This window comes from Hemicordylus capensis, chromosome 6 (genome assembly GCF_027244095.1).
Source record: "Hemicordylus capensis ecotype Gifberg chromosome 6, rHemCap1.1.pri, whole genome shotgun sequence".
Classification (NCBI taxonomy): domain Eukaryota; kingdom Metazoa; phylum Chordata; class Lepidosauria; order Squamata; family Cordylidae; genus Hemicordylus; species Hemicordylus capensis.
Genome location: NC_069662.1, coordinates 53,239,200 through 53,266,263, shown reverse-complemented (window position 1 = coordinate 53,266,263; position 27,064 = coordinate 53,239,200). Strand labels below are relative to the sequence as shown.

Genomic DNA, 27,064 nt, shown 5'->3' with positions numbered 1-27,064 from the left:
GAGGCACCTTTTAACGTGGTGATTCTCCTTATTTAGCAGGGGGAGAGTAACTGGCCCCATCCACCCCCAGCGCAGTACCTTCTCCAGTGACTCTTGCTGGTGTATATCTTACGTTTCTTTTTAGATTGTGAGCCCTTTGGGGACAGGGATAAATCTTATTTATTTGTTATTTCTCTGTGTAAACCGCCCTGCGCCATTTTTGGAAGGGCAGTATAGAAATCAAATGAATAAATAAATAAAGCAAGCAAGGAAATCTTGACAGTGTGCTGGCCAAAACAGTTAGCAGTGTACTCTGAAGAGATGTCAATGCTTCTTTGGTCACTATTCAGTAGATAAACCGTCTCTGTAGCAACTTTGTGCCAGTATTGAGGGAGTTATTTAGCCAAATGTGTACTTTCATGACTAGGGGAATGGGATGCTTCTGTGTTTTATCTTCTTGACTTGCCCAAGCATGGAAATGTGATGCACAGGGCATATTGAGAACCATTGTGGCTAAGGTGTTAAATTTCAGTCTACAAGTTGAGAATTCAAATCCCTGCTCAGCAGTGACACTCCCCAGGTGGCCTTCCTGAGTTTTTAGGTTAAAATGAGACACCCCATGAAAATCATGTTCCAATACCTTGAGCTCCTTGGAGGAGGCCTGGTTAAATCTGAAGGACTCTACTTCCTGCTGCATAAGAGCATCCCATATTGTTTGAGATGTACAACGCCCTTCCTGAATATGGCGTGGCTATGCTTTAACAGCTTTTAATCACCATTCTAGCTTCTTTCATGTTTTCACTTCATGCTTATTATTATTATTTTATTTTACATTTTATATCCTGCTCTTCCTCCAAGGAGCCCAGAACGGTGTACAATTTTATTTTTTTTAACATTTTATATCTCGCTCTTCCTCCAAAAAGCCCAGAGTGGTGTACTACATACTTAGGTTTCTCTTCACAACAACCCTGTGAAGTAGGTTAGGCTGAGGGAGAAGTGACTGGCCCAGAGTCACCCAGCTAGTTTAATGGCTGAATGGGGATTTGAACTTGGGTCTCCCTGGTCCTAGTCCAGCACTCTAACCACTACACCACGCTGGCTCTTATGGCTAAAGTGGGGATTCTATTTGATGATGGTATGGTGTGCTTCACTTTCAACTGGAATTTTGCAACTGAGTTCTTGGACATACTCCTGTCATTTGAAGTGATTTTGTCAATGTAAAGGTATTTTCACACAATCAGGCCTTTTTACTCAGGAATAATTCAGAACACCTCCTTGAGTCCCATACTGGTATGAATGCAGATTTTGAGTGTGGCCCCTCTGTACAAGTACAACAAATATTTATATACTGCTTTTCAACAGGAGTTTCCAGAATGGTTTACATAGATATAAACAATCAAACAAACAAATAAATAAAATGGCTCCCTGTCCGCAAAGGGCTCACAGTCTAAAAAAGAAACGTGATAGACACCAGCAACAGTCACTGGAGGGATGCTGTACTGGGGATGGATTGGACCAGTTGCTTTCCCCTGCTAAATAAAGAGAATCACCAAGATGCCTCTTTGCTTAGTTAGCAGGGGAGAGAAACAAGCACTGTAGAGAACAAGCATCTGTAGCGAACAAGCATTGAGAGAACAAAATTAATTCTGTCTTTTTGCCATTCTGCAGCCACTCTGTGGGAAGAAGATAGAAAATGTGACACAATAAAATGTGCATGTGTACTGCTAGTCACTGTTGTATAGAGACTCAGGAGTTCAGAGTACAACCTGATCAGGGCTTCATACATTCCATGATTGCCTCATGTAAATGCAGAAACTGCTGCTGGCAGCAGTTTAGTATCCTGAGCTGAGGCCTTAAACTGAAGAACAAGGCTTGAAAACTTGTGTATGGTGCCGGATGAAATCTCAGAAGCCAGGTGTTTACATCATCCTATGGTGTGTGAGCAGGTGGTCAGGGGTCAGAGCTTCTGTGCCCTGCTAGTACTTGCCCTTCTCCGTGACTAACAGAAGCATAATGAATACATGTTACTGAAATTGGCTGTTCTTGGTACAGAAGTTGTGTTACTCTGGTACAAGGTTTTGGAGTGGTTTTAACACACACAGCCCTGCTAACAATATCCAGCCCTCATTTGCATTTTTTTTAAAAGTGTATTGTGTTGAGGGAACTAATTTTGTGGCTTAAGGCACCTTAAGCCTGCCAAGTTGAAATGCAAAACAAGTCTCCCCAAAAGCCCTCTTCTGTCTTCCAGTATAACAAAGGCAGCCCTATAATCATGCCACAGTTCGTGCCAAAGCTCTACAGATGAGCGCAACTTGAAGCACTCTTAATTCCCCACAGTTTGTCTAAGCACTAAGCAAAAAGTGTCCTTGTGGCCCATCATTAAAAGCGTGCTATAATTTTCTCTAATAGTAGAGCTCTGAGAATAGTTACCTGGGCGGATTCAGCGCCTGTCATGCAGTTGGGCTTATTGCAAAAGCTGTACAGCTGCAGAGGAATCTGCACATGATGATACTGACTTCCCACACTGCTGCTCTTGGTTTTTCCTTCTTTCTTTCCTTCCCAGGAGTGTGTGTTTAAAATAAGCCAGGTAATGAACTTGCTGGAAATCTTTCTTGTTGCATTTTATGCCCCAGACACAGAGAAGCTGCTCTTTAAAGTGGAATTGATCAGGTTTTGACCCATCTTATTTATTAAGCCTGAAAAAGTCCACACACACAAAAGCGCTTAGCGACAGTGGTGGAGCTCCCCACACACACACACACACACACCATGCCATGGTGGAGCTCCTGGGAATGCTGTTCCCACTTGAAATGCTGCTGGATCCACCATGGCCTGTAGCGAAGAAGGGATTTAAAAAGAGATAATCTCGGAAGAATAAATCTTCTGGTTTTGGTTTCACATAGTGGGGGTGGGTGGAGTGGTTCATAGACTTGTAGACCTGCAAAGAGCCCAGCGTGTCATTTAAGGTTCATCCACACTACAATATCAAATAAATAATAAATATTGAACTACTATCCAAAATGCTTCCAAAGAATCTTCTGAATTGTAGGTTAGGGAGGGGCTGATCTTCCTAAACGTTAGTAGGCATTCTTTGATTCCTTCTAACCCACCTGCTTCACCTTGCTTAAAAGTGTCCTTTTAGATCTTCTTCCCCTCTGTTGATCTTCTTGCACTTCAGGGAATATAGCTTGCGTATGATTTTGTAACTCTTCCTTTCCATTCAAGGCTGCTTAAAAAACCTTAACACAACTTTAGAATAACAACTAAAAACAAAACAATTATTATAAGCAGTATAAATCTAAAATAGATTACCATGGATTATAGTGTAAATCTACATTGTATCCCAAATGCTTGACTAAATCAGGACTTGCAGTGGGACAGGTAACATGGTGACTGCCTTTGCCTGAGTGTTCGTATTGCCTCTGGGGAATCTTGTTAATTACATCCTGTTGATAACTTTGGGAGGCACCTCAGCCTTCTGTTCATACAGTGTGTGATCTTTGCAGACAGATGTTTTCTGTTCTAAGTATGCTACTTGTAAAGGGGATAAAGAGCAGCCCATTTACCCTGCCCCCCCCCACTCCCAAATTGTCCATCACTCAGTCTGGTACATTTGTCAAGTGTCCATTGTCTGGCTCCTAGATCCAAATAAAATGTGTCAAGGCCTGCATTAACTAATATTGGCAGTTACAGCTGTGATTGTTTGTAGTTATCTGGAGCAGGGTTTCTCAACGTGTGGGTCCCCAGATGTTAATGGACTTCAACTCCCATAATCCCCAGCCCCGGTGGCCTTTGGTTGGGAATTATGGGAGTTGAAGTCCAATTACATCTGGGGACCCAAACATTGAGAATCCCTGATCTGGAGGACAAAGAAGGAAGCAATGAGAGAAGTTTTGACCTGCTTTGTAAAATCAGGAGAGAATTAGCCCCATAGTCTTTCTGTGGCAGTACATGCTAGAAACAGGATGCCATTGCATTGGTGGCAACCTAATTTTCAATTGGGAACCTATATAGCGCAAACCTTTCCTGAAATTCTCTATAGACAGGAAGCTTCACATGGAAGGAGGAGTGATTTTAGAAAGTATTCTAGACCTAGGGCCATTTAGGGCTGAGCAAGTTCTAGCTTAGCTTAAGATTGTGCAGCCTTGCAGGGAAATCTGCCACACAGAGTAATTGTAAATGATTTGGGGGTGTCTCTCTCAAGTTGATTCTGTATTTAGTATTCTCTTGCTGTGGCTTCAAAACTCAGTTTGCCTGTTCTGTCTGGTTGTCACTTTGCCTCTTGCACTGAAACATTTACAGTGGCAACTTAATATGTATGGAAATCTAGTGCCATATTTAAAATTAGATGGTGTCCTTCCCCCCCCCCCCCCGGCCGCCAGAAGAAATAATAGCCTTCGTGACATTTAACAAGCCTCGTTTCTACCCAGAATCAGGCAGTGACCCATCCCCCTGTTTATTTTCCCCCCCGAAGTAGCACTATTATTCCAGGTGGTATTATCTGTTTGAGGCTCCCCTTCCTCTTAGGCTTTGGACCAATTCCATACCCGCTAGAATAAGTCTGCAGATATATAAATCATCTATGTTAGTAATGGTTACTTTTTTCTTTCTTTCTTTTTTCTTTTCCATTCTTGTGTGTTTCTGTCTCTCCTTCCCCCCCGCCGCCCCTGGGTGATATGATACTGTCAACTAATATAATGAAAGTAAACTATGGAGACCAAATAATAAGAGTGAGTTTCTTTCCTAATGTCTGTAGCTGTGTGTGTGTGTTGAGCTGTGCATTCTGTGCTTCCTTCTCCATTCAGAGTACAGTGAAGCCATGAGTACATTTAACTGTGTTTTACTCTGCATGTCATTCAGAGTGATGTTCACATAGGGTAAATCTTAGGACTGAATCTACTCTTGAGCTAGGGAGAGAACATTCAGAGTTCTGTGCCAAAGTAACAGGCCTACATAATCCTAGAGGTTCAACTGACACTTTTCCCCATAATTCATTTGGTTTCAGGGCTAGGACAAAAACTTGTCACTACTTTTTCTTAAGATTGGGGGGGGGGGGAGATAAGGACAAGTGTGATCATTGTTGTGGCTGAGACTACCATTTGAGGAAAGTAGTAGCAATAGTTACTCCTTCCTGGAGGCAACAAGTTTGTTCTTCTGGTTCAAGTGTGTTCTGGTATTTTTCCTCCAGAAGGCTCGAAACCTGACTTCTTATCAGTATAAGAACACAAGTGCTTAGAATTCCTGTCAGCTCTCGGGTTTCTCCAAAACAGAGCTGTATTTTCGGGACAATTCACAATCGTCAGTTCTGCAAAGGCAAAGAGAACCTAAAACTCAGTTTTTAGTGCAGACTTTAGCATCTTGAAAATTTCAGTTTTAGTTTAGAAGTTTTTCAAAAGGCAGGTTGCCAGGCCTCAAAGACAGTGAAAGGCAAATTTGCAAGTGTGTGGGTATTGCCTGGTGAAATCTCCAAAGCTGGAGGGGCAACTGAACAGGATTTCCAGGGAGGTGGAACTTCAGTGCCTTGTGTTGCTCTTTGCTCTTTCTCAGAACTGCAGAAGCAGAATGAATTATGCAAAATACGTGTGCTTGCATCATTTACACAGGGTAATTGAGGCCAAGTCACCCACTGAGTCCATTGTGGATGTGTATTTGGATTTGAACTTATTGTGTCTGGGTCTCAAGTGAAAACACTTCTTTCACTCATCCTCACTGCTCTTTTAAAAAGAAAAACATTCAAAAATCCTGGAACTGACTTCTATTTCCATGCAACGTTTTTGTTTTGAGCAGTAATTTGAAGCAAAAGTATGTTTGACAATGTCTTCTGTCAAACCAATGCTTGATCCAAGTTGCACAGAGTGTGTTAACTCCCACCTGCCTGCTCAAGAGTGTTGCATACATTTGATGCTCTTATTTTATCACATGAATATGAAGCTAGTCTGGTCGCTAACACCTTCACTGTTCTGTATTTCTTTAGAAAGACCAGTCTGGCAAGTACTGCATTGCTCATGAGTTCTAAATACTCTGCTCCTTAGGTAAAGGGTGGGCATAATTTGCCAGTGGGCTACTAGCAAACCCTTTGCTAGGATACTGGACCTTGATCCGATCAAACAAGTTGCATCTTGATGTTTTTAAGCAAGCGTGTAAACTCAGAATCACTGGACACAATTAGTTGTGTTTTAAGAATGCAGAGGCCCTGGGTATGCTTTGTAAACCTACTTTTCTTTCTTTTAAACACGAGAATTCTAGTGTGTTAAAAAGAATTAAAGTAGGCCACACAAGGAGACAGCCTACCCTTGGCATAGTTGATGCTGTTTCTCTCAATCTTCCTTGATCATCTGATCCATGCCCCTGTGAAAACCCAGTGATTTCTCCCCCCAACACTTCAGTGAATTTAAGAGACTGTTGGGACTGATTACAATGCGTTGCTAATTGGAAAACTCGCTGAATGCTAACTTTATGGATCCTGCTAATGGGAAAAATTCCTTTTAGTTCACTTAGAAGGGGAGCACTCCATCGTTTAATGGGCACATCAGTTTTTAGATTGTAGATAATTCATACATTGGTGTTAGGATTGTGGTATAATTCAGTCTTCCACTATGCATTCTTCATAAAGCAGCAGATATTTTTAAAATTCCCACTTCTTTCAGAGCTTGCTTATTTCTTTAAATCAGGGTTTCTTAACTTTGGGTCCCCAGATGTTGGATTACAACTCCCATCATCCTCAGCCACAAAGGTCATGGCTTGAGATGATGGGAGTTGTAGTCTAACAACATCTGGGACTCAAGGTTAAGAAACGCTGCTTTAAATGCAACTCTGTTTTGCATCCTGCATGCAGTAAATAGGCTGGCTAAGAGAGAGAAAGAGAAGCTGACCAAATTGTTTTGGTTGAACCTTTATGATACAGGATAAGATGGCAGCCTATCCTGTTGTGGGTAGCTGAGCTCAAGATGCTGCCACTTAATTGAGGTTCAGAAACGATTCACGTAATTTTTCTCGGTAATCATGCGCAAAAGGCAGTTTGTATGTATGTGTACACATGCACATATATAAACATACATGATGGGTTAAATTTCCAGTGGAAGGTAAACCAAGAGCAATGGTGCAGATGCAGAATTTAACCTATTGTTCTATTAAACATCATAATCAGTACCACTCCTAGTCTTTGTTTAGATTGTGGAATTTCACAGACAGATTTGTTAACAAATTCATCTTTGAAAGCTTTCTGTGAGACCTAGCAGTTTAAAGCATATTTTCTGGATGGCAAGTCCTTTGGAACACTGTAGAGTTCACTTCTGCATAAACATGTTTATTGGGCTATTTATCTCAAGACTCTACAATCAGATAATGTGGAGAGATGATAATGCTCCATCTCTCTGTTCTTGTATATTCCTGCACTTATCTCCTCTTAGTGTCCTCTTTGGATGTGCCACAGTGCCACTTGTCTATAGCCTAAAATGGCTACTCTTGTGGAACTTGTGGTGGGATATAAGCTATTGTGAAAGTCTACTCCACAAACATTTGAAGCAGCCTAATACTAAGTTATGAGTCAACTTAGTATTAGGCTGCTTCATATGTTTGTGGAGTAGACTTTCACAGTAGCTTATATTCCTCCACAAGAGTAGCCATCTCTCTAGCCCAGTACTGCCTGCTTTGATTGGTAGCAGAGCTCTAGTGTTTCAGGAAGAGGTCTTTCCTGGTCCTGTTATCTAGGATTATTTAATTAGAGATACCAGAGATTAAACCTAGGACCTCCTGTATGCAGAATATATGCTCTTCTTTTGAACTATAGACTCTCCCCTTAATTATCAAGTGGCTGGGTATGATGTGGATTAGGGAAGTCCAGTTGGATAATACACTACAGTTAAAACAACAACAACCATTCACAGTTCCAACTTACTCTCCTTTCCTTTCCTCTTAATTTGTCATAGAGGCTGAAAGATCTCAAGCAAAGAGAGTTTGCTCGCAATGTCTCATCAAGATCCCGGAAAGATGAGAGGAAACAGGAGAAAGCCCTCCGGCGTCTTCATGAGCTGGCTGAGCAGAGGAAACAGACTGAGTGGTGAGTGGTCTACTTGTGCCACGAAAGACAGACTTTTGACAGTCAGCATTCAGCATGCTTTTAACTATGTTGTTTTGAGCTGTGATCTGCTTGAAATTGTATTGATGTATGTATGCTCCTCCTGATTTTACTGCTGATGTCTGCCATTTGTTTTTGTTTTCTTTTGTGCATTATATGATGTTCCTATCTTTTGTAAGCTGCTTTGGGTGTATGAAACATAAAAGAGGGATAAAAATTAATAAAAAACAAATAGATAGCTAATGCCCCTTTTGTTAGTCATGTACTATGGACTGGAAAATGTGCCCTTTTTAGCCTGCACAGAAAGAACTTTATGAGATCACCTTGCTGTCCGTGTGTCCATCGATCGGTCCATCCATTCATGTGTGTCCCTAACAACTTTGCAATGCCTGCCTTGATTTGTACCAAATTTGGTACAGAAGTTGTGCCACATAGGGACACCTGAATGGTGTGGTTTGTGATGGCATCATGCACCCTGATCCAAGATGGCGGCCACATGGAAAATAGGTGTATTAGTTTGTACCTGAACTAAATTTTAGTATAGGATTTGGTAACTGGCAGCTCTGGGCCACATCTGGCCCCCAAAGAACTGTCTGGTCCACTGGGTTGCCTGTCCACATCTTTTCCCTTCCTTGACAAAAGCAAAATTCAGAAGGAGCATATGCAAAGAATGTGTGTAGCAGCAACAGCGTTTTACTGCTCTGGTGACTATATATGAACAAGATCTGCCCTGTTCAGTTCAGAGTTGGAAAAAGCTTCGGCCATGGAATGAATGGGGTAGCCCCTCATGAAAAGCTTTTGTGTATGCATCAGATAGCAGGTTTTGCCTCCAATGTCAAGGGCTAGAATTCTACACATCTATTTTTAAAATACTCTAATTTTGTCAGGGTGAACTGGTTATAACAAAGCAACCATTGCACATTTCATAACATTATCCAGTAAAAACTTTTGTCCTGAATTAGCGTTCAGAGTAATTCTAGAAGCAAAGAGGAGAGGTTGAGTATTATTATTTTTTTCTTGTTTACACAGTCAGACAGGTGTTATTGACTAGTTTGTTTTATCCAGACATCGAGTCATCCCAAGGACCTGGGATGGCTGGTTTTATTGCCAATGTTGTTGCTGTTGTAGATATCGTCACAGAATATAGGCTGTTCCCAGTAAAGTTGCTTTTTGTAATTGGCTGATGGTGATTTCTGTGGCCCCGATGGTGTTGAGGTGCTCTTCAAGGTCTTTTGGAACTGCACCCAGGGTGCCAATTACCACTGGGATTATTTTGGTCTTTTTCTGCCACAGCCTTTCAATTTCAATTTGTAGATCTTTGTATTTGGTGATTTTTTTCTATTTCTTTTTCTTCTATTCTGCTGTCCCCTGGTATTGCTATGTCGATTATTTTGACTTGTTTTTCTTTCTTCTCGACTACAGTGAAACTTGGTCCCACCAATTTTTGGCTACAGGTAGCTTGTATTTTTTGCAGATGTTCCAGTGTATCATCCCTGCTACCTTGTCATGCCTTTGTTTGTAGTCAATCTGTGCGATCTTTTTACAACAGCGGATTATTTATATAATTATTATATAATTATATAATAATTATAATAATTTGATTTCTATACCAAACATAGGAAGCTGCCATAGTCAGACCCTTGGTCCATCTAACTCAGTATTGTCTTCACAGACCGACAGTGGCTTCTCCAAGGCTGCAGGCAGGAATCTCTCTCAGGCTTTCTTGGAGAAGCCAGGGAGGGAACTTGGAGCCTAGATGCTCTTCCCAGAGCACCTCCATCCCTGAAGGGGAATATCTTATAGTGCTCACACATCAAGTCTCCCATTCATATGCAACAAGGGCAGACCCTGCTTAGCTAAGGGGACAAGTCATGCTTGCTACCACAAGACCAGCTCTCCTCCCTTAAACCGCCTTCCAAAAATGACTCAGGGCGGTTTACACAGAGAAATAATAAATAAATAAGATGGCTCCCTGTCCCTAAAGAGCTTACATTCTAAAAAAAACACAAGATAGACACCAGCAACAGTCACTGGAGGTACTGTGTTGGGGGTGGATAGGGCCAGTTTCTCTCCCCCTGCTAAATAAAGAGAATCACCACGATAAAAGGTGCCTCTTTGCCCAGTTAGCAGGGGAGTAGGCATAGACAGAAGTATTTCAGGATGATCTGAAAAGTGGAACGTTTAATAACTGAGTGTTTCCTCTTTCTTTCTCCCCCCCCCCAAAAAAAATTTCAATCCCCCAGTGCTCCAGGAAGTGGGCCAATGTTCAGAACCACTACTGTGGCTGTAGATGAAGAAGGAGGAGAAGATGACATGGATTCAGCAGCTCCCAGTAGTGGCTCATCCTTCTCACCAGCTTCTGGGCAGGTTACAAATGTGACCGTGGACAAAAGCATTGTTTATACCAGCGGGCAAGCCAGCAGCAACACTGGACTTGGACAGATTCCTGTCCAGGTGCCACAAACCATCAGTTTTGGAGTTAACCCTCTTCAGAAGTTAGGTGTCTCTTTCTCATTTGCCAAAAAGGCCCCTGTGAAGCTAGAGTCTATTGCCTCTGTCTTCAAAGACCATGTGGATGAGTCTGGTTCTCCTGATGAAATCAAAGCAGATGAGGGAGCCCATTTGGATTCTGGAATGTTGGGTAAAATTGGGGAGGCTGAAGGAGCAAACAGCCCTGACAGCAAGGGAGATGAAGAGGAGCAACAGCATGAAAAAGATGGGGTGGGTCTAAGCACCACACTATCAAAACTGAAAAAGATGAAACGGGAAGATGGGCCAATGGCAGTAGAGCCAGAATATTACCACTACATCCCACCAGCCCACTGCAAGGTGAAACCCAACTTCCAGTTCCTGCTATTCATGAAGGCTACGGAGCAAGTAGAAGCGGAAGCTATGAGCAAGAAAGCAACTCGTGAAAGAAAGCGGAGCAACTCGCCAAAACCCAAAGTGGCAAAGAACAGTGAGAAGGCTACAGTAGCAGAGTGTGATACCCATCAGAAGGATCTGAGTCCTGCCAACAAAGGCAGCAAAATGGAAGACAAAGAAATTCCAGAAGAGGCGAGCAAACAGGAAGGCAAACAGCCCAAGGAACGGAACCCTACAGAGTCAGATGCTGCTAAAGAGCCTCCCCAGCCTGCACCAAGCAGTAAAGAAGCCACAGATGGACCCAAGCATCTAACAGGACCCTTTTTCCCAGTGCTGAGTAAAGATGAGAGCACTACCCTTCAGTGGCCTTCAGAACTGCTGATCTTCACCAAAGCAGAACCCTCCGTTTCATACAGCTGCAATCCCTTGTATTTTGATTTCAAACTGTCTCGCAACAAAGATGTTAAGGCAAAGGGGGCAGAAAAACAGAAAACTACAACTAGCCTTTCCAAGGAGAAAACCCAGTCGGTCGACGGTGAGGACACAGGCAAGAGCAAAGAGGTGGGTCTCCTAGCTGGCAGCTCCACTTCAGTGTCAGAAACAAAGTCCCTGCCGGCATGTAGCAAGCGGGAGTCCAGCCCTGTGAGTGCTGGCAAGGGCAAAAGTCTGGAAGATGGCAGTAAAGGCAGCCTTGTTGGACGCAAAGATAAAGTGGGGAAATCCCACAAACACAAAAAGAAGAAGAAGCATAAGAAGTCCACCAAACACAAACGCAGGCGTAAGAGTGAAGCAGAGGAGAAAAGCAGGGAAGGGGACCTTGCTGAAGAGAAATCCAAGAAACGGAAGAAACACAAACACAAAAAGAGCAAGCCTGTCTTTCCCACTGAGGCTGAGCGGATGCAAGGCATGGAAGATGCTGGCCACCCCAAGAAGAGCAAGTGGTGCTCTCAAGATTCCCAGAGGAAGTCTCTCTCTACTGAAGAAGGCAGTAGCAAAAAAGAGGATAGTGGCACCTCTTCTCAAGAGCACAGCAGCAAAAAACACAAGGGGGACCCACAGCAGGCATTGTCAACCACAAAGAGGCGGCCTTCTGCACCAAATTCAGGACGCCCCAGCCACAGGGGCCGACAAAGCAGTGGTGGCTGCGAGAGTGACGAGGACTCCTGCCGCAAACACTTCAGGCCAAAGTCAGCATCACAGTACAGTGATGATTATGACTCTGGCAGTGACTGCTCACGGAGCCGCTCCCGGTCAGGACATAGGCATTCCTCTCGAAGATCATCTCAGAGGTCATACTCAACAAGTTCATATGCCTCCTCGGACAACAGCCGGTATAGCCGGCGGCGGAGCTACTCGGAGGACAGCTATACAGACTACAGTGACCGCTCGCGGAGTCGCACTAAGTGTTCCCATGACTCTGATTCAGACTATGCCAGCTCCAAGCGCAGGTCAAAGCGGCATAAGTACTCCTCTTCGGAAGATGACTACAGCCTGAGCCGGAGTAGATCCCGGACCCGAAGCAGGAGTCGAACCCATGGCAGGGGGAGGTCGAGGATGAGAAGCCGAGGCAGGACGCGCAGCAGCAGCTGCAGCCGCAGCCGGAGTAAGCGGAGGAGCCGTAGCAGAACAGGGCACAGTTGGAAACGGAGCAGGAGCTACAGCCGGGAGCGTAGTCGAAGCACAAGAAGTCTTTCACAGAGATCCCTTTCAAGAAAGGGATCTCGAGGCCACGAGAGCTCTGTTGAGAGAAGATCAGCGCGGCGAGACTTCATCCGGTCCAAGATCTATCGCTCTCAGTCACCTCACTACTTCAGAGCCAGGCAAAACCAAGGGCCTATGAGAAAGGAGGAAGTGAGAGCAGATGAAGCTACAGGGACAAGCAGTCTCCCCCCAAATAGTGGCAGCTCCATCTTGGGGAGCAACTGTAGTTCTGAGGGGAAGAACTCTGCCACAGCCAAACTTCTTCTGGAGAAGGTTCAGTCCAAGAAGGTGGAAAAGAAGCCCGGCGGTAATGAAGACTCCCCTGCAGGGCCCCACAAGGTTGGAATAAAGCTGAAGGACCCCCCACAGGGCTATTTTGGCCCAAAGCTCCCTCCCTCCCTTGGCAACAAACCTGTCCTCCCCTTAATTGGAAAACTCCCTACGGTCCGAAAACCAAGCACCAAGCAATGTGAAGAAGCTGGCTTAGAAAGAGGGGAGGAACTGGAGCTGTCAGAGCCAGACGAAGCAACCCATGAAAGTGGTGAGGCAGTCCTGGCAAGCCAGCCTCCAGTGGAGGAGACATTGGTGACAATCCAGGAGAGTCTTCCAGGAGATCAGAAACCAGAAGAAGTCACACCAGAGGTGGTACCTGTTCCCATTGAGCCACCAGAGCTCCCAGAGCACTATGGCTCTGGGGATCTGGTCGTGCCCCACAGCTTCCTCTCCGATCCCACTGAGGGTGATGCTTTAGAGTCTTTGGACAGTGGGAACCAGCCTGTCGCCATTGAAGGCAGGATGGTTCCATTAACACCAGATGTCGAGCACTTCCCTGGCTACGTGTCACAGACTGGGGAGCCGAGCATCGGCGGGGACCAGGAGGGCACCGAGGACTCTTCCCTGGCACCACTGGAGAGCCAACCCATCACCTTCACTCCCGAGGAGATGGAGAAGTACAGCAAGCTCCAACAGGCAGCTCAGCAGCACATCCAGCAGCAGCTCCTTGCCAAGCAAGTCAAGGCCTTCCCTGCCTCAGCAGCCCTAGCCCCAGCCGCGGCCCCTACCCTGCAGCCCATCCATATCCAGCAGCCCACAGCAGCTGCAGCCACCTCCATCACCACCGTTCAGCATGCCATCCTGCAGCATCATGCAGCGGCAGCTGCCGCAGCCATTGGCATCCACCCACACCCTCACCCCCAGCCTCTCGCTCAAGTGCATCATATCCCTCAGCCTCATTTGACCCCCATCTCCTTGTCCCACTTAACCCACTCAATTATCCCAGGGCATCCAGCCACTTTCCTGGCCAGCCACCCCATCCATATCATCCCTGCCTCTGCCATCCACCCAGGTCCCTTCACCTTTCATCCTGTCCACCATGCTGCCCTCTATCCAACCCTTCTAGCCCCTCGACCAGCTACAGCTGCTGCTGCCACCGCATTACACCTCCACCCTCTTCTGCACCCCATTTTCTCAGGACAGGACTTGCAGCATCCCCCCAGCCATGGCACATGAAGGAATGAGAAAGCGGCAGCCTTTATCAGTGTGGAGGGGCAGGGGCATGTGTGTCTGTGCTTGTGTATTTAGTTTCTCTCTGAAAGGCACTGTTTGACACAGACTTGAGAAGAGCCAAAGAAGGGAAGAATTGGGCAGAGAGACTAGGTAACGCAAGAGGCTGCTCCGTGGAAGAAGGGAAAGCTTTGCGGCGAAGAGTTTCTAGGGGCTTCTGCGTCCAGGGAGAGGGCTTATTCATCTCTGTATAGTTCATTGACAGTTGCTCCCTCCCCCTTTAAATTTCTGATTTTCACATTTTAAATTTCCCTTCACTCTGAAAACCGAAGTGGGTAATGCCCAAATTACCTTGCTTTCAGTATCTGTATTTAATAAAGGCGTGAAAGTAGCCGTTTGGGTCCCCCTTAAAGCTTAACTTGAGCAAGAGAGCCAGCAGACATTCAGCACCTGGACTATCCCTTTGTTACTGCCTTCTCCCCTTTTGAGAACCACGCGCAGAAGCCCGCCGATTGATGCAAGCAGGAAAGTCGCTTTCTGGTCACCAGTTTCCAGTTTCAGACAGGCTTGGCAGTGCTATCCTTTTACATACACACACAATCTACAATGCTGCTGAGAGAGAACAGAGAGCAGTCCCTTCAGTCCTTGAAGCAATATGGTGGACTAGAGTCCTGTGAACGTCCTGAAGTGACTCTGTAACTTGTACTCTTTCCTCTGTAATATTGACGGTTCTTTATTAACTTATGAATTTTTGTTTCAGAAGAAAAAGAAAGTTTAAGAAATTGCACTGATCTCTGTACATGACAAAATGCTGCTTTTTGTAGCTCCTCTGACAAATGTTCCATATTGGTAGTATACTGCAATAACACTTTTTACAGCCCGTTCTTTGAGTGGTACTCGTTCCAGTGGCTTTGATTAGCTATACATTTTGATGTAGTTGGAAAGAAAACTCTTGTCAAAGGTTCAAAGCTTCTAGTTGCGGCTAGGGTGCAAGATGGCTTCGAGCATGTATATTTTATTGAGCTCAAGTTTTTTTTTTAATGTACTATAAAATGGGGGGGGGACTTTCATTTTACAGGAGAAAATGTGACAAGATTTGGAATAAACAAGGAGCAGTGTTCTGGGCCCCTCTGTATTGTAACTAATAAATTCCATCCTGTGCAACAGGCATTCTTTGCAGATTCAATGATAAAAGAGAGCTAATGGGGCAGCTGAAGTGTTCGCTGCATGCTGTATTCAGTAGCCAGGCCACCAACTTGGGAGAAATGGCCAGTTGGCTCAACAAAGCAGGAGACCACTTTCTAGTCAGAGGAAAAGGAGGGCCCCACAGAAAATACCCAAATCCCAGTCATTTTTCCTGGTCCAACCACTTGTTTTGAGTCATTATGCAACATAGCTTCTTAGTGAGTGTGTGTGTGTGCGTGTGCAGGTTCCTTATTTTCAAATATGTGCCTTTTTATGTTTTGAAGAGGCTTTGAGTGGTGTGTTTTTGTTCTGAATCCTCTTCCTCCTCCTTTCTTGGGATATTCTTCTAAAATTAAAGGGTTGCCCTATCCTTGCAGCTGTCTCTTTGATATAGGTGCTGTGTGCCTGGAAAGAAAAGGAATTGCCCCATTGCCACTTCCTGGGGTCAGGTCTTTTAAAAAAAGAGAGAGAGAGAGATTGAGAATTGCTGCCAGTTAAGCTTAGGTCTCAGTTGAGGGTAGTGTTGTGTACAGAGGGTGGTCTGATTCCTACACAGTGGTGGCTGTTTGTGACCTGTGTCCAGACCGCAGAGGGCACTGTTAGCCAGTAACCCGAATCATTACCTCCACTCCAAAATTTTGAAAATAACCACTATCACTTGCAGCCCTAAAATGGCCCAGGCTGTAGTCCTCTCTACGCTTCCTTACCTTGTGCTCCAAGAGACTGGCACAGGAAATGCTGCTCTGACAAAGGGACTCAGTTGTTGGTAGCTGCTGTAAATATTCAAAAAAGTAACAGTATTAATTTCTCAGTGCTTCATTCCCTTGAGGTTCAGACTTCAGATGCAGCACTCCAGTGGGGTGCACAAGGAGACTGGACTTTCACAAGAGTGCTTACAACAAAAAGAACACACTATTACTTCAGTATCGGCAGACTATATTTAACTTTGTCACATAAAAGTATATATATAAATATATATATATATATGCTGTAAAAATGAGGAAAATAAACTTTATAATGAACTAGTAATTTGGTGAAAGTGTGTGTACTTGTTTTCCAAAGCATGAGATTCAAGCTCATTATCCTCACAATAGGACCTCCCTCTGCTGCCTTAACAGGTCCTATATTTATTCCACATGGAGCACATGTTCATCTCCTGGCTTCCTTGCATTCATTCCTGGCCTCAAGCCATCTGCCAACACTTGTGTCAGGAAATGTCTTTCTCCAGAATCTCCCCTTGTTAATGGAACCCCATCCTCCCTCATTTTCCTTTGTTTGTCTGTTTGTTTGTTCTCCTTTTAGGAGCCTGGACCATGTTGCCATGAACAGTTAGCTTACGTTGAATAAACATTCATGACACGAGTCGGCACCGACTCGACGACACAACTTTACCTTGAGATTCCAGGACCCTGTTCTTGTGACAGTAGAGGTGTTTGGCTTTGCTCCTTGGATAACACAAGAACAACTGCCACTAGAGGATATTAAGAATCCAGTTGACCCCATGCTGAGAGAATCCCAGCACCAACAGGGCAGAGTCAGAAATGGGCCCAAAGGAATAATTTGCCCCTTGGCTGGTGTCACTATCAGTCCTCCTCCAAATACACCCTCGCCCCTGTGGTGTTTTGCCTCTGTTTCTTGATAAAGCCAATGCTGACTTCCTTTGTGCTCAAAGAAGTAACTGTTGGTTTTGATAAAACGTCCCGTTATACATTGCACAGGAAATGGCAAGCTGTGTCTTTAATAATGCTCTCTTCCAGTGAAGCAAGGCGTACAGCTAACCCATTATGGCCTTTTTGGACTGTAAACCAAAGTCCCTAATCCCAGATATGGGAGAGGGGTTCTCTACATTTTCATAAGTACTTCTCTGGTCTTTAATGTTTGTAGCAGGATTGGCGCAGATTGATTTCCAGAACCAAGTCCTTGCTCTAGAGCACATGCAGAACTTAAGGTGATGTGTTTTACAAATGTGTAAGGAAAAGAAAATATTTTCCCAACATGAGGTAGTTGCCTCCCAGATATATATATATATTCTATATTTTGCTTCAGTGTCTGGATGTTTATGATTCAGGGGCATATTTCAAACACGTGGAAGGTATGTTTCAGAAATACTTTTCAGCCTTTATACAGGTGAAACTCGGAAAATTAGAATATCGTGCAAAAGTCCATTAATTTCAGTAATGCAAATTAAAAGGTGAAACTGATATATGAGACAGACGCATTACATGCAAAGCGAGATAAGTCAAGCCTTAATTTGTTATAATTGTGATGATCATGGCGTACAGCTCATGAAAACCCCAAATCCACAATCCCAGAAAATTAGAATATTAAATGGAACCAAGAAGACAAGGATTGTAGAATAGAACAATATCGGACCTCTGAAAAGTATACAGTGTACTGTGCTTGATTGGCCAGCAAACTCACCTGACCGGACCCCATAATCTATGGGGTATTGCCAAGAGAAGGATGAGAGACATGAGACCAAACAATGCAGAAGAGCTGAAGGCCGCTAATGAAGCATCCTGGTATTCCATAATACCTCATCAGTGCCACAGGCTGATAGCATCCATGCCACGCCGCACTGAGGCAGTAAGTGTTGCAAAAGGGGCCCAAAGCAAGTACTGAATACATATGCATGCTTATACTTTTCAGAGGTCCGATATTGTTCTATTCTTCAATTCTTGTCTTCTTGGTTCCATGTAATATTCTAATTTTCTGAGATTGTGGATTTGGGGTTTTCATGAGCTGTACGCCATGAGCATCACAATTATAACAAATTAAGGCTTGACTTATCTCGCTTTGCATGTAATGCGTCTGTCTCATATATCGGTTTCACCTTTCAATTTGCATTACTGAAATTAATGGACTTTTGCACGATATTCTAATTTTCCGAGTTTCACCTGTACACTGATAAATAGTTAATGCCATAGCTTGAAACTTTAAGATCTGATGTACTGTTTTCTACATGAAACTTAGATCTGAAATCCTAAATTAACTAAGTGAACCTAACAATCACTTTAAATAGTTTGCTTATACTGTAGCAGAATTTTATAATTGATACAGCACTCAGTCTTCAAAGCAATTCAGACACCTCAGCTGTGCCTACACAATGCTGTAATGTTCTAGTATCATGTCATATTGCAGATGCAGAAGTCAAGGCTGAGGAAAAGGTGGCCAATGAGTGAGTTTATTCTACACTTCCTTTCCTTTGGAATCTGTAGCTTTAATTCCATATACATTAGTTTAGGATCAGGGTATCTGTTCTGGGTGGTCTCTGTCCATCACGCAGATGGGCTTCAGCTGGAGAGTGAAGGCCTAGTCAGGAGTCTGCAAACTTCCTTATTCTCACTCCTGATTGGCTGTTGCTTCAGTACTTCTAGGATCACCTGACCACCCTTACCTCCTCAGTTTTTTGTCATCTGCCAGCAGAGAAATGTCAGGCTAGTTGGAGAGTTTTTTTCGTTCTTACTGCAGTATCTAGAAGGGAAGCAGACGTTACCTTCCTCTACTATTTGTTTTTGTTATATTATTCTCTCTCTCTCCTATCGTTCTCTCTTTATTTCCCTTTTGTGCATTGTTTTTACACACACCTTCGCTTCCCCTTGGGAAGCCTTGAATGGTTTCTTCTCAGTTTATGGCCACAAGCACTTATTAAGTGGCATTCACACTGCCAGGCTAAATTTCCCTCCTTGGATGGGCACCAGCTTTGTCTTTTCTGCCTTGGGGAACCCCACATTACTCAGTCCTGCATGCACTGCCAGAAACTCACCAAGTAGGATGCTGCAACTGGGCTACTAGGCTGAGGGCTGTTTTGTGGGAGAAAGCCCTTCTCAATGTTTCCGATATCGACTTCTCGCAGGGCTTGTCCTCTACATCAACACCCCTGCCCCAAACACTGAACCTTGAGCATTTTTGCCTGTGGAGCATGCCTCGGCAGCTCCTGAATCTGTGTTGGCTCTACCATTTATCACTCTGAGCAATCCTGTATTTAGATGACTAGCTCCTGGTTGCACAATCCCAGTCAACCTTGTGTGCTCATCTTGCCATCACCCTGGATTTACTCCGTTGCTTGGGGCTCCAAGTCCAATACATCATAAAGTTTCTAGGGACCCTTTTCTACTCCACCCCTGCTGCCATTTACCTTCCACCAGAATGCATGGTGCACATCACCTTGGCTACTTCACTGCAGGAAGGTTCCCTGTACCAGGCAAAGTCCATGCAGCACATGTTGGGTCTTATGGTGTCAACAATGGCTGCCTTACCTCTCACCCGCCTTCATATGCAGCTGTATCTACATTGGTTCCATGATGTCCTTGTCTCCCAATGAGACTCAACAAAGGCTCCTTTGGCTTCCTTCCTGCGTTCGTCAATCTCTCCTCTGGCCCCTCATACCAACCTAACCAAGTCCACACCATTCAACCCACCAACTCCTTAAGTCTTTCAGACTACAGATACATCACACTGGATGGGGTGTCCATCTCCAGGACCTCTAGATAAATGGCAGATGGTCTCTTTGAGAAGCCACCCATCACATAAGCTACGTGGAACTCTTGGCAGTACTTAAAGCCCTGAAAGGCTTTCGGCCCATTGTCTCCAGCTGTCATGTTCAAGTCATGATAGACAATATGACTATGAAAACCTATATAAACCACCAAGGGGGCACAGAACCGTCCCAGGCCCTTCTACAACTGTGTCTGCTGATCTGGGAGGGCCCTGCGCCATCTCACTTACCTGCCTGCGATCCACTTCCAGGGCCACAACATCCAGGTGGGCCGTCTCAGCAGGATGCTTTCTTCCTCTCACTAGCAGATGCTCGACACAGGCATGCTTCACAGGACCTCCAAGCTGTGGGGAACCCCACAATGTGCTTTGTGCTTTGTGCTCTTCGAGTTCCACAAACCATCCATGTGACCTCTTCTGCACAAGAGCCAGATTGGGCCCAGGCTCTCTGGGAGACGCCTTTACGCTCCGATGGGTTGTTCTGTTCATCTATCTGTTCCTTCCAATCTCTCTCATTCCTCGAATTGTGCAGAAAATACAAAAGGACAGAATGCATTGTATTCTAACCATGGCTTGGTGGCTGAGGCACCATTGGTTCCTGTGCCTACTCTACCTGTCGCAGGGTACCTTCCGTCATCTACTCCTCTGCCCAGACCTTCTGACTCAACGCAGGGTGGTGTTACACCCAGTTATGGTGTCCCTACACTTGACAGTTTGGAGGATTTGAATTTGAATCAAATCATCCTTTTAAAAGGCAATTAGACTTGGATTCAAATCAGATTTTCAAATTTAATTCAAGAGCCATTGGACACCTTCTAAAAAACTATCCAGGCACCCTGATTGGTTAAAAAAGAAGAAGTGCCAAAACAAGGTTGAATTGATTTCAGTAGAATCAAATTTTCAGATCAGATTTGAATTTGATTCAAATGTGAAATGAATTTTCAGAATTCAATTCAAATTGTAAATGAATAAAAACATTCATTTTGTGCACATTTGTAATACCTTCTGTGGCAGAATCCTTAACTGAGGATGTAAGGGTGGCCGGGTGACCTTATAGGTACTGGAGGGAGGGACAGCCACTCAGAGTGAGGAAGAGTGAGGGAAGCTGGCAAACTCCCCACAAGGCCTTCGCTCTCCAGCTGAAGCCCATCAGTGTGAATGGACAGGTGACTACCACCAGAAGAAGTACAGTTACAGGTAAGCAACTAACACTTTCCTGCAAGGTAATATTTATGAATTTTGGGTTTGTTATGAAAGAGTTAGAATTGCAAGCTGACAGCTCACAGGTCAAAGCAGACACACCACAAATGCCCCCCTTTCTTCCCCCGATATCAAATATTTGCTATAGAAAATGAATGTAACTATGAATTGATGTTAATTTGATTAACGCTATCCATTATAGAATTACTCTGAACAAAAATAAAATTTTGAGGTGGGGGGGCTAAATTTAACAGCCAGTTGGGATGGAGACCTTTTTGGGATCCTGACACAGAGTTGGGGAGGGCATCATATCCTCAGTGTAACTCTTTCCCCAGTAATAGGACTGGGATTGTGTGTGTAATACTGTTGCACAGCATCACCGTGCATGTGCTGGATTTGCTATTAAGTGCAGAATTCATCATCCATTAACTCTGCTTTTCACCTGTTAAGGGTGCACAAAGAACCAAAAAGGCTTGAAAGTATGTGAGCATTGCCTGCTGAAACACTAGAATCTGAGGCAGGGAAAGGAGATATGGCAGGTTTCTAGTGAAGAAATACTAAATCTAAAAGCACAAAGCACATCATCTCCATGCAATGGGGAAAGAATGAATGATGCACACCCCATGATGGGTATTTCCATGAGATGCTCAGGGGAAAGGAAGGACTCCCAACGAGGAGCCATAAGACAGCTTTGCAAGTAGTAACAGGTTTTTGCCAGTTTTTAATCTACTTCAACAGGTCCCTCCTCCTTCAAGTTTACCTTTGTATGTGCAAAAAGTGAGAGTGTACACAACAATGCTTTCCCTTATCACAGCATAACCACAGCCATCCTCAAGATATTTTTAATCTGCTACATGCTGATGGCAGGGACGTCGTCCTGCACTTCCTGAGAAAGTACTGCATGACTAATGACATTATTTCCAGCTTTAGTGGAGAGGAAATATGTCATGATTGTGATGGTAAGGGGTGTGGTAGCCAGTGCTAATGGCTAAATACCCAGTGTTAAGAGTGCAGGGCTTGGAAGGAGGGGGAAGATGGCTGGAGATCGTAGTTCTGTTGGACCATTTTCTTCTCCTTGGCTCTGTATGGTAGGACTCTTGCTCCTCAGTTCTTTGGTATGGACCCTCAATTTAAATGTGGGTGCTCCCACTTTGTACTCTGGACCTAAAGAAAGCTATTTTGGGTTTGCCTTGGATTTCTATCGGGACAACAGTGGCAGGTAGGACCATGTTGGAATGTGCTAGGCTTCATATAAGAGTGTATCTCGGGTTTTCCTGTCTGCTTCCATCACTTTTCCTCCAGAGACTGGCTCTCTGTAGATATCCCTGCCTTTTGGATCAATGCTTATTAGAAAATAAGCCGCTTTGGGGGATGCAGACCACCTATTTGATTTTGATCCTGATCCGGCAAAAACCATCTCCATCAGCTCCACCTAGCAATATTTCCAGTTTCAAATCTGTAGGAAGCACTTTTTTTTTTTGCACTGGTCTTTATTGAAGCTCACTCTGAGACCATGTGGTGTTGTCGGTTAAACCTTGCCTACTGATTCAGGCTCTATGCTGGAGTTGGCCATGAGACTTGTTTTTAGAACAGAGAATGCTTTTGTTTAACTGGGCTTGTAGCCACCTAAGGGCTTGTCCTCAATGTATCTCACTCTTTTACATAGCCATTTGTGCCAATAGCCATAACATTCTATGGCTTTCTTAGTTCATTGTGTAAAGCAGTACAATTTGCTTTGTGTTTGGTAGGGTATCTGATAACTTCACCCATATTCTTATGTTTTAAGAATAAGCACTCCTTCCCTTGACATGTTCTCCATGCAACTCCTGATCATACAGAGCTTTATCTTTTGCATTTTGGGCAATCTTTTTTTCCTTTCCTTATCTAAGGGCCCCAGTATTTAGGCTTATGCATGTAAGGGAGATGTTCTCACCACACCTCCTGATAGCTCTAGCTGTGCTTTTTGATACCTTCTTCAGCTCAGTTAAAGATGGGGCAACTGGATTATTTTCTTTTTCTTTAGGGAAATGCACTGGGGTTTTCTAAAACTGGTATCTCAACTAGTATTTTATTGATTTTAAGCAGTTTTCTCCACTCGTCAGGCTGTCAGGCTCCTGGAGCAGCTTACATATGATCAATAGCAATGGCAGAGAACTAAAACTATGCCAAGTGGCAGTTGCTTTTGCCTTGATGGCTGCTTATTTTCCTCTCCTTGGGCAATTCTTGGTCCTAATGGCCTCTGTGAGGGGAGTAGGGGCTCAGTACCAGTTGGAGAAGCAGCAGGAGGTAGGGATGATGGTGATACTTTTGCCACTCTAGCTGCTGCTGCTTCCTCTCCTCCTCATGGTCATGGGGCAATTGGGGTTCTGCAACAAAGATCTGGCCCCCCTCCCTCAAAAAAACAAAAACCCAGTCTATATTTGTGTTGTCTCTGTGGTCACTTGAAGGAGATAGAAGGTCTATAGCTGGACACTGACCTTTTCCCCCCCAGCATGAGTGTGGTTGTGGGAGCCCCTCGAGCCAACACTTCACAGCCAAACGTTCCTGAGGCGGGTTATGTCTACTTGTGCCCCTGGGCACCCAATGGCAGTTCCTGCAGCCCCATTGGCTTTGATTCCACAGGTAAGTGACCTCCAGATATGGGCTGGCTTTTCAGTCATATGAGGGCCAGGGCAGGCAGTGAGGGCCAGATCCACTGCCAGAGTCAATAGTGCTTCTGTGGGGGGTGGGGGAGCCCATCCCCAAGGCTTCGCAATCACGAGGAAGCCTTGTGGTACAAGCCACCCACTGTATGGGTAAGTGTGGCTGATCTCTGCAGTTGTAACCCCAGCTTAAATTGGAGGGGTGGGGATGGTCATTGTGACAGATATAGGGCATAATTGCATAAGCAGTGATCACGTGTAGGGCTGGTTCATGCCTTACACCGTCCACAGGTTCAATAGGCAAATGCTGAGTGCTGAGCCTGTGCCATACATGTGTGCTTTCTGGTACCAGTATGATAGGGCTCTACATTATCCACCTTGCAAAGAAATGGAAAGTGTGGGGGAGTCTCATGAGAGTCTGAAATGGAAGAAGAGGTTGAGTTTCTACCTCGCCAGTCTTATCCTGGTGAAATCAAGGGGCTTGAATATATTGACACTGACACACGCACACACACACACACACGTACACATGTGCACACACACACATACACACTAGGTGGCATATAGAGTGACACTAGAACAAAGCAATGTTAGCACAAGCCATTTTCTCCTTCCCACTCTCCACAGCCAAAAGGGCTGTTCTTCTCAAGGGTCAAGGCACCCTCAGTAATGGTGGGAAATGCAGTGCAGGGTTATGGGGCTGCAGTGGGAAGGGAAGAGCCTGGAAACTAGGCAGAGATGCTGTTAATGAAACTGCCTCGAGGGTGATTGGTCTGCACCACCTGGTTTGGGCGAATGTGGGGAATTTCGCTCAAAAGGGGAGACAGTTCCAATCAGCTTTAATTTGTGCAAGCATATGAACTCAAGAAAATTGGCTTGAGAGAGAGAGGTTTGAATTGAATAAAAAAGCAGTTTATTAAAAATGAAATCAGACTAAATTACTATGTGGCCCTAGTTTAAAGGCACTACAAATATCCTAAGAAACAGACTATTGTAAGGCACATTTTGCTTAAAGTTCCAAATTATGTGTAAATTCCCAGGCGGGCTAGAGAGGTACTTTTAAGACGGAGGGGCAAAATTTCAGAAATAAGAGAAAGGGATAGGTTCAGCCCTGAAGAAGCTGGGCAAGAGGCCAGGAGAAGGGGAGCACCAAGGTGGTCTGCTGGAGTCTCTTGTTGCAGTCTGCTGGGGTCCAGAGTAAGAGGCACAAGGAAACACAGATGTTTCGCAGTGGGAGTCCCAGGTGTAATTACACAAGGAAACACACTGGGTCATGAAATTAGGGATACTTATATCCCAAAATGTGCCTTGAGGGCACTTGTCTTTTGTCCTGCTCTGCTGAACGGGGAGCCAAGACAACCTTTTTTTTTGGAATGCATTGTGTTTTAGTCCTTCCTGGGTATGAATGTGTGTGAATCGCCTATGGCATTCAAGGGTGATTGTGAGGACAATTGGAGTGTGCAGGTGCGTTTAAATAATATCCTGTGCTGGGACTGACTCTCCCAACAATTCCATCAAGAGTTTCGATAGGCAGCTCTTCAAAGTTACATCACTAACTCATCCCTATTGTAATGGAGACTGCAGATAATCTTATCTGTCTTTTCTCCCTGGCCTGATGGCCAGTTATTGTCACTCTTTGCAAGAGGAAGAGGAAAGTTTAGGTTTGATTTCAAGGCTGCAATGATCTTAGATGCCAGACACTTGCAGTAGCTACTTCTGGGAGTCTGCTTAGCTGGGCACCCCCATAGAGAGTGTGACGCTAATCACCTTTCCAATTTGTGGGGCTTGTAGCCAGATCTAGGGGCAACCAGTCCACTGCCAACTAAGTGACTTGTCCCTATGTATAATATAGACTGGGAGCTCACATTGTGGTGCAACTCCTGAGCATAGCAAAAGTGCAATCTTCAAACCTGGAGATGCAGTTGCAACCAGGGAGGCTTCTGGGAGCAAGCGGAATAAGCTCAGCTGGTAATAATGCCTTCTATGAGTGGAGCTGAGGTGTTTTGGCCCAGTTCTCCTTTGTGGCCTTGTGCATCACACACATAGGAAATGCACCTGTGCAGAGCCCCATCTGATCACCCCCACAGTCATTTTACAGTGTCTCCCAACAAAATCTCCTCAGTTGACCACCTCCGTGTTTTTCTCATTGGACTTCTAGCATTTTTACTCACTTGGCTTACCTAAATCTCTCTCTCTCTCTCTCTCTCTCTCTCTCTCTCTCTCTCTCTCTCTCTCTCTCTCTCTCATATTCGCTCTCATATTCTCTCTCTTTTATTTATTGGGGGGGGGTTATTAATTTTACCCCCAGTAGGTAAACAGCAGAGCACTGAGGAAAAGAGTACACACTCCAGTTAAATAGTAGGTAGCAGTTGCTGCAGCTATTTAGAGAAAACACATGGATATTCTCGTAGAACTAAATACTAAGTATTTATTGGTTAAGTACACTTGGATAGAAAAGATCTAATCCTAATCTAAAGGACTACATAATGAATAGGTAAGGAGAGAGAGAGAGATGTTTCCATCAACTCTCTAAGAAGAAAGGAAGGATTGTGACTCAGCACAGGAAGTGCTGCAGAGTCAGTTCAGGGGTCATATTCCACCTTCACTGCTCGGAGCTGTATCTTGCTTTCACCTTTGGAGAGTTATTTTTCCTCCGGTTCCCCAGCCCGCTGCCTTCCCTCAGCTTATTGGAAACAAGTTATTTTTCAAAAGTGTACTGCTTGTGGGGGCAAGTTGCCTCCCACAAACGGACATAATAAGTGCCTCCTCTGACTGGGTGAAGCACACAGTTGACTCCTGTTCAGCCTGTTTGAAATTTACAAAGCAAGCCCATCGGAATCGGGCTTTCTGGCTCCAATCACTGCTTTGAGAGTGGGCTTTATTGGCTAAACGCTCTGCACTTGTTGCCAGGCACAGTTCCTCAGTCTCGACACTTCAGTCAAAATTTGGCTCAAGATGTCCTAGTTGATCTGATGGCTATGCTTGCTGCTAAGGGTGCTGCTGTGGCAGCTGTTGCAATACTGAAGTTAGGAGTCATAATTGTGTGTGAAAGAGCAACTTGTGCCTATGACATTACTGCAGTGCCGGCACTGGGGCTAGCAGTGGATTTATTTATTTATTTATTTTATTACATTTCTACACTGCCTCAAACTTTTATCTCTGGGCGGTTAACAATAGTATAAAACAAGTTTTAAAATATACAAAAACTTAAAACAATTTAACAATTTAAAATAAACCACAAATTAAAACCTTAAAATCTTAAAGAACAGAAAAAGCTTGGGTGAAGTGGTGGGTTTTCAAATGCTTTCTAAAAATTGTCAGAGATGGGGAGGATCATATCTCAGTAGGGAGTGCATTCCACAGTCTTGGGGCAGCAACCGAGAAAGCCCATCCCCGTGTGGCCACCAGCCGAACT

General features: G+C 44.5%; 2 protein-coding genes across 8 annotated transcripts in view; both read left to right on the top strand.

The window, feature by feature from the left end:
- The window catches only part of GPATCH8 (G-patch domain containing 8), a 118,849-nt gene extending 102,510 nt beyond the window's left edge, over window positions 1-16,339 (top strand). For all 7 annotated transcript variants that reach the window (XM_053260851.1, XM_053260850.1, XM_053260852.1 and 4 more), the window contains 2 exons: window positions 7,908-8,038; window positions 10,300-16,339. In XM_053260851.1, the coding sequence (XP_053116826.1) occupies window positions 7,908-8,038; window positions 10,300-14,131 (3,963 nt within the window). In that variant the 3' untranslated portion in view covers window positions 14,132-16,339. The remainder of the gene's footprint in view (window positions 1-7,907; window positions 8,039-10,299) is intronic.
- A 5,744-nt stretch (window positions 16,340-22,083) lies between these two features.
- The window catches only part of ITGA2B (integrin subunit alpha 2b), a 57,621-nt gene continuing 52,640 nt past the window's right edge, over window positions 22,084-27,064 (top strand). Inside the window, exons 1-2 of the mRNA XM_053263548.1 lie at window positions 22,084-22,226; window positions 23,499-23,629. Coding sequence (XP_053119523.1) covers window positions 22,093-22,226; window positions 23,499-23,629 — 265 coding nt within the window. The 5' untranslated portion in view covers window positions 22,084-22,092. The remainder of the gene's footprint in view (window positions 22,227-23,498; window positions 23,630-27,064) is intronic.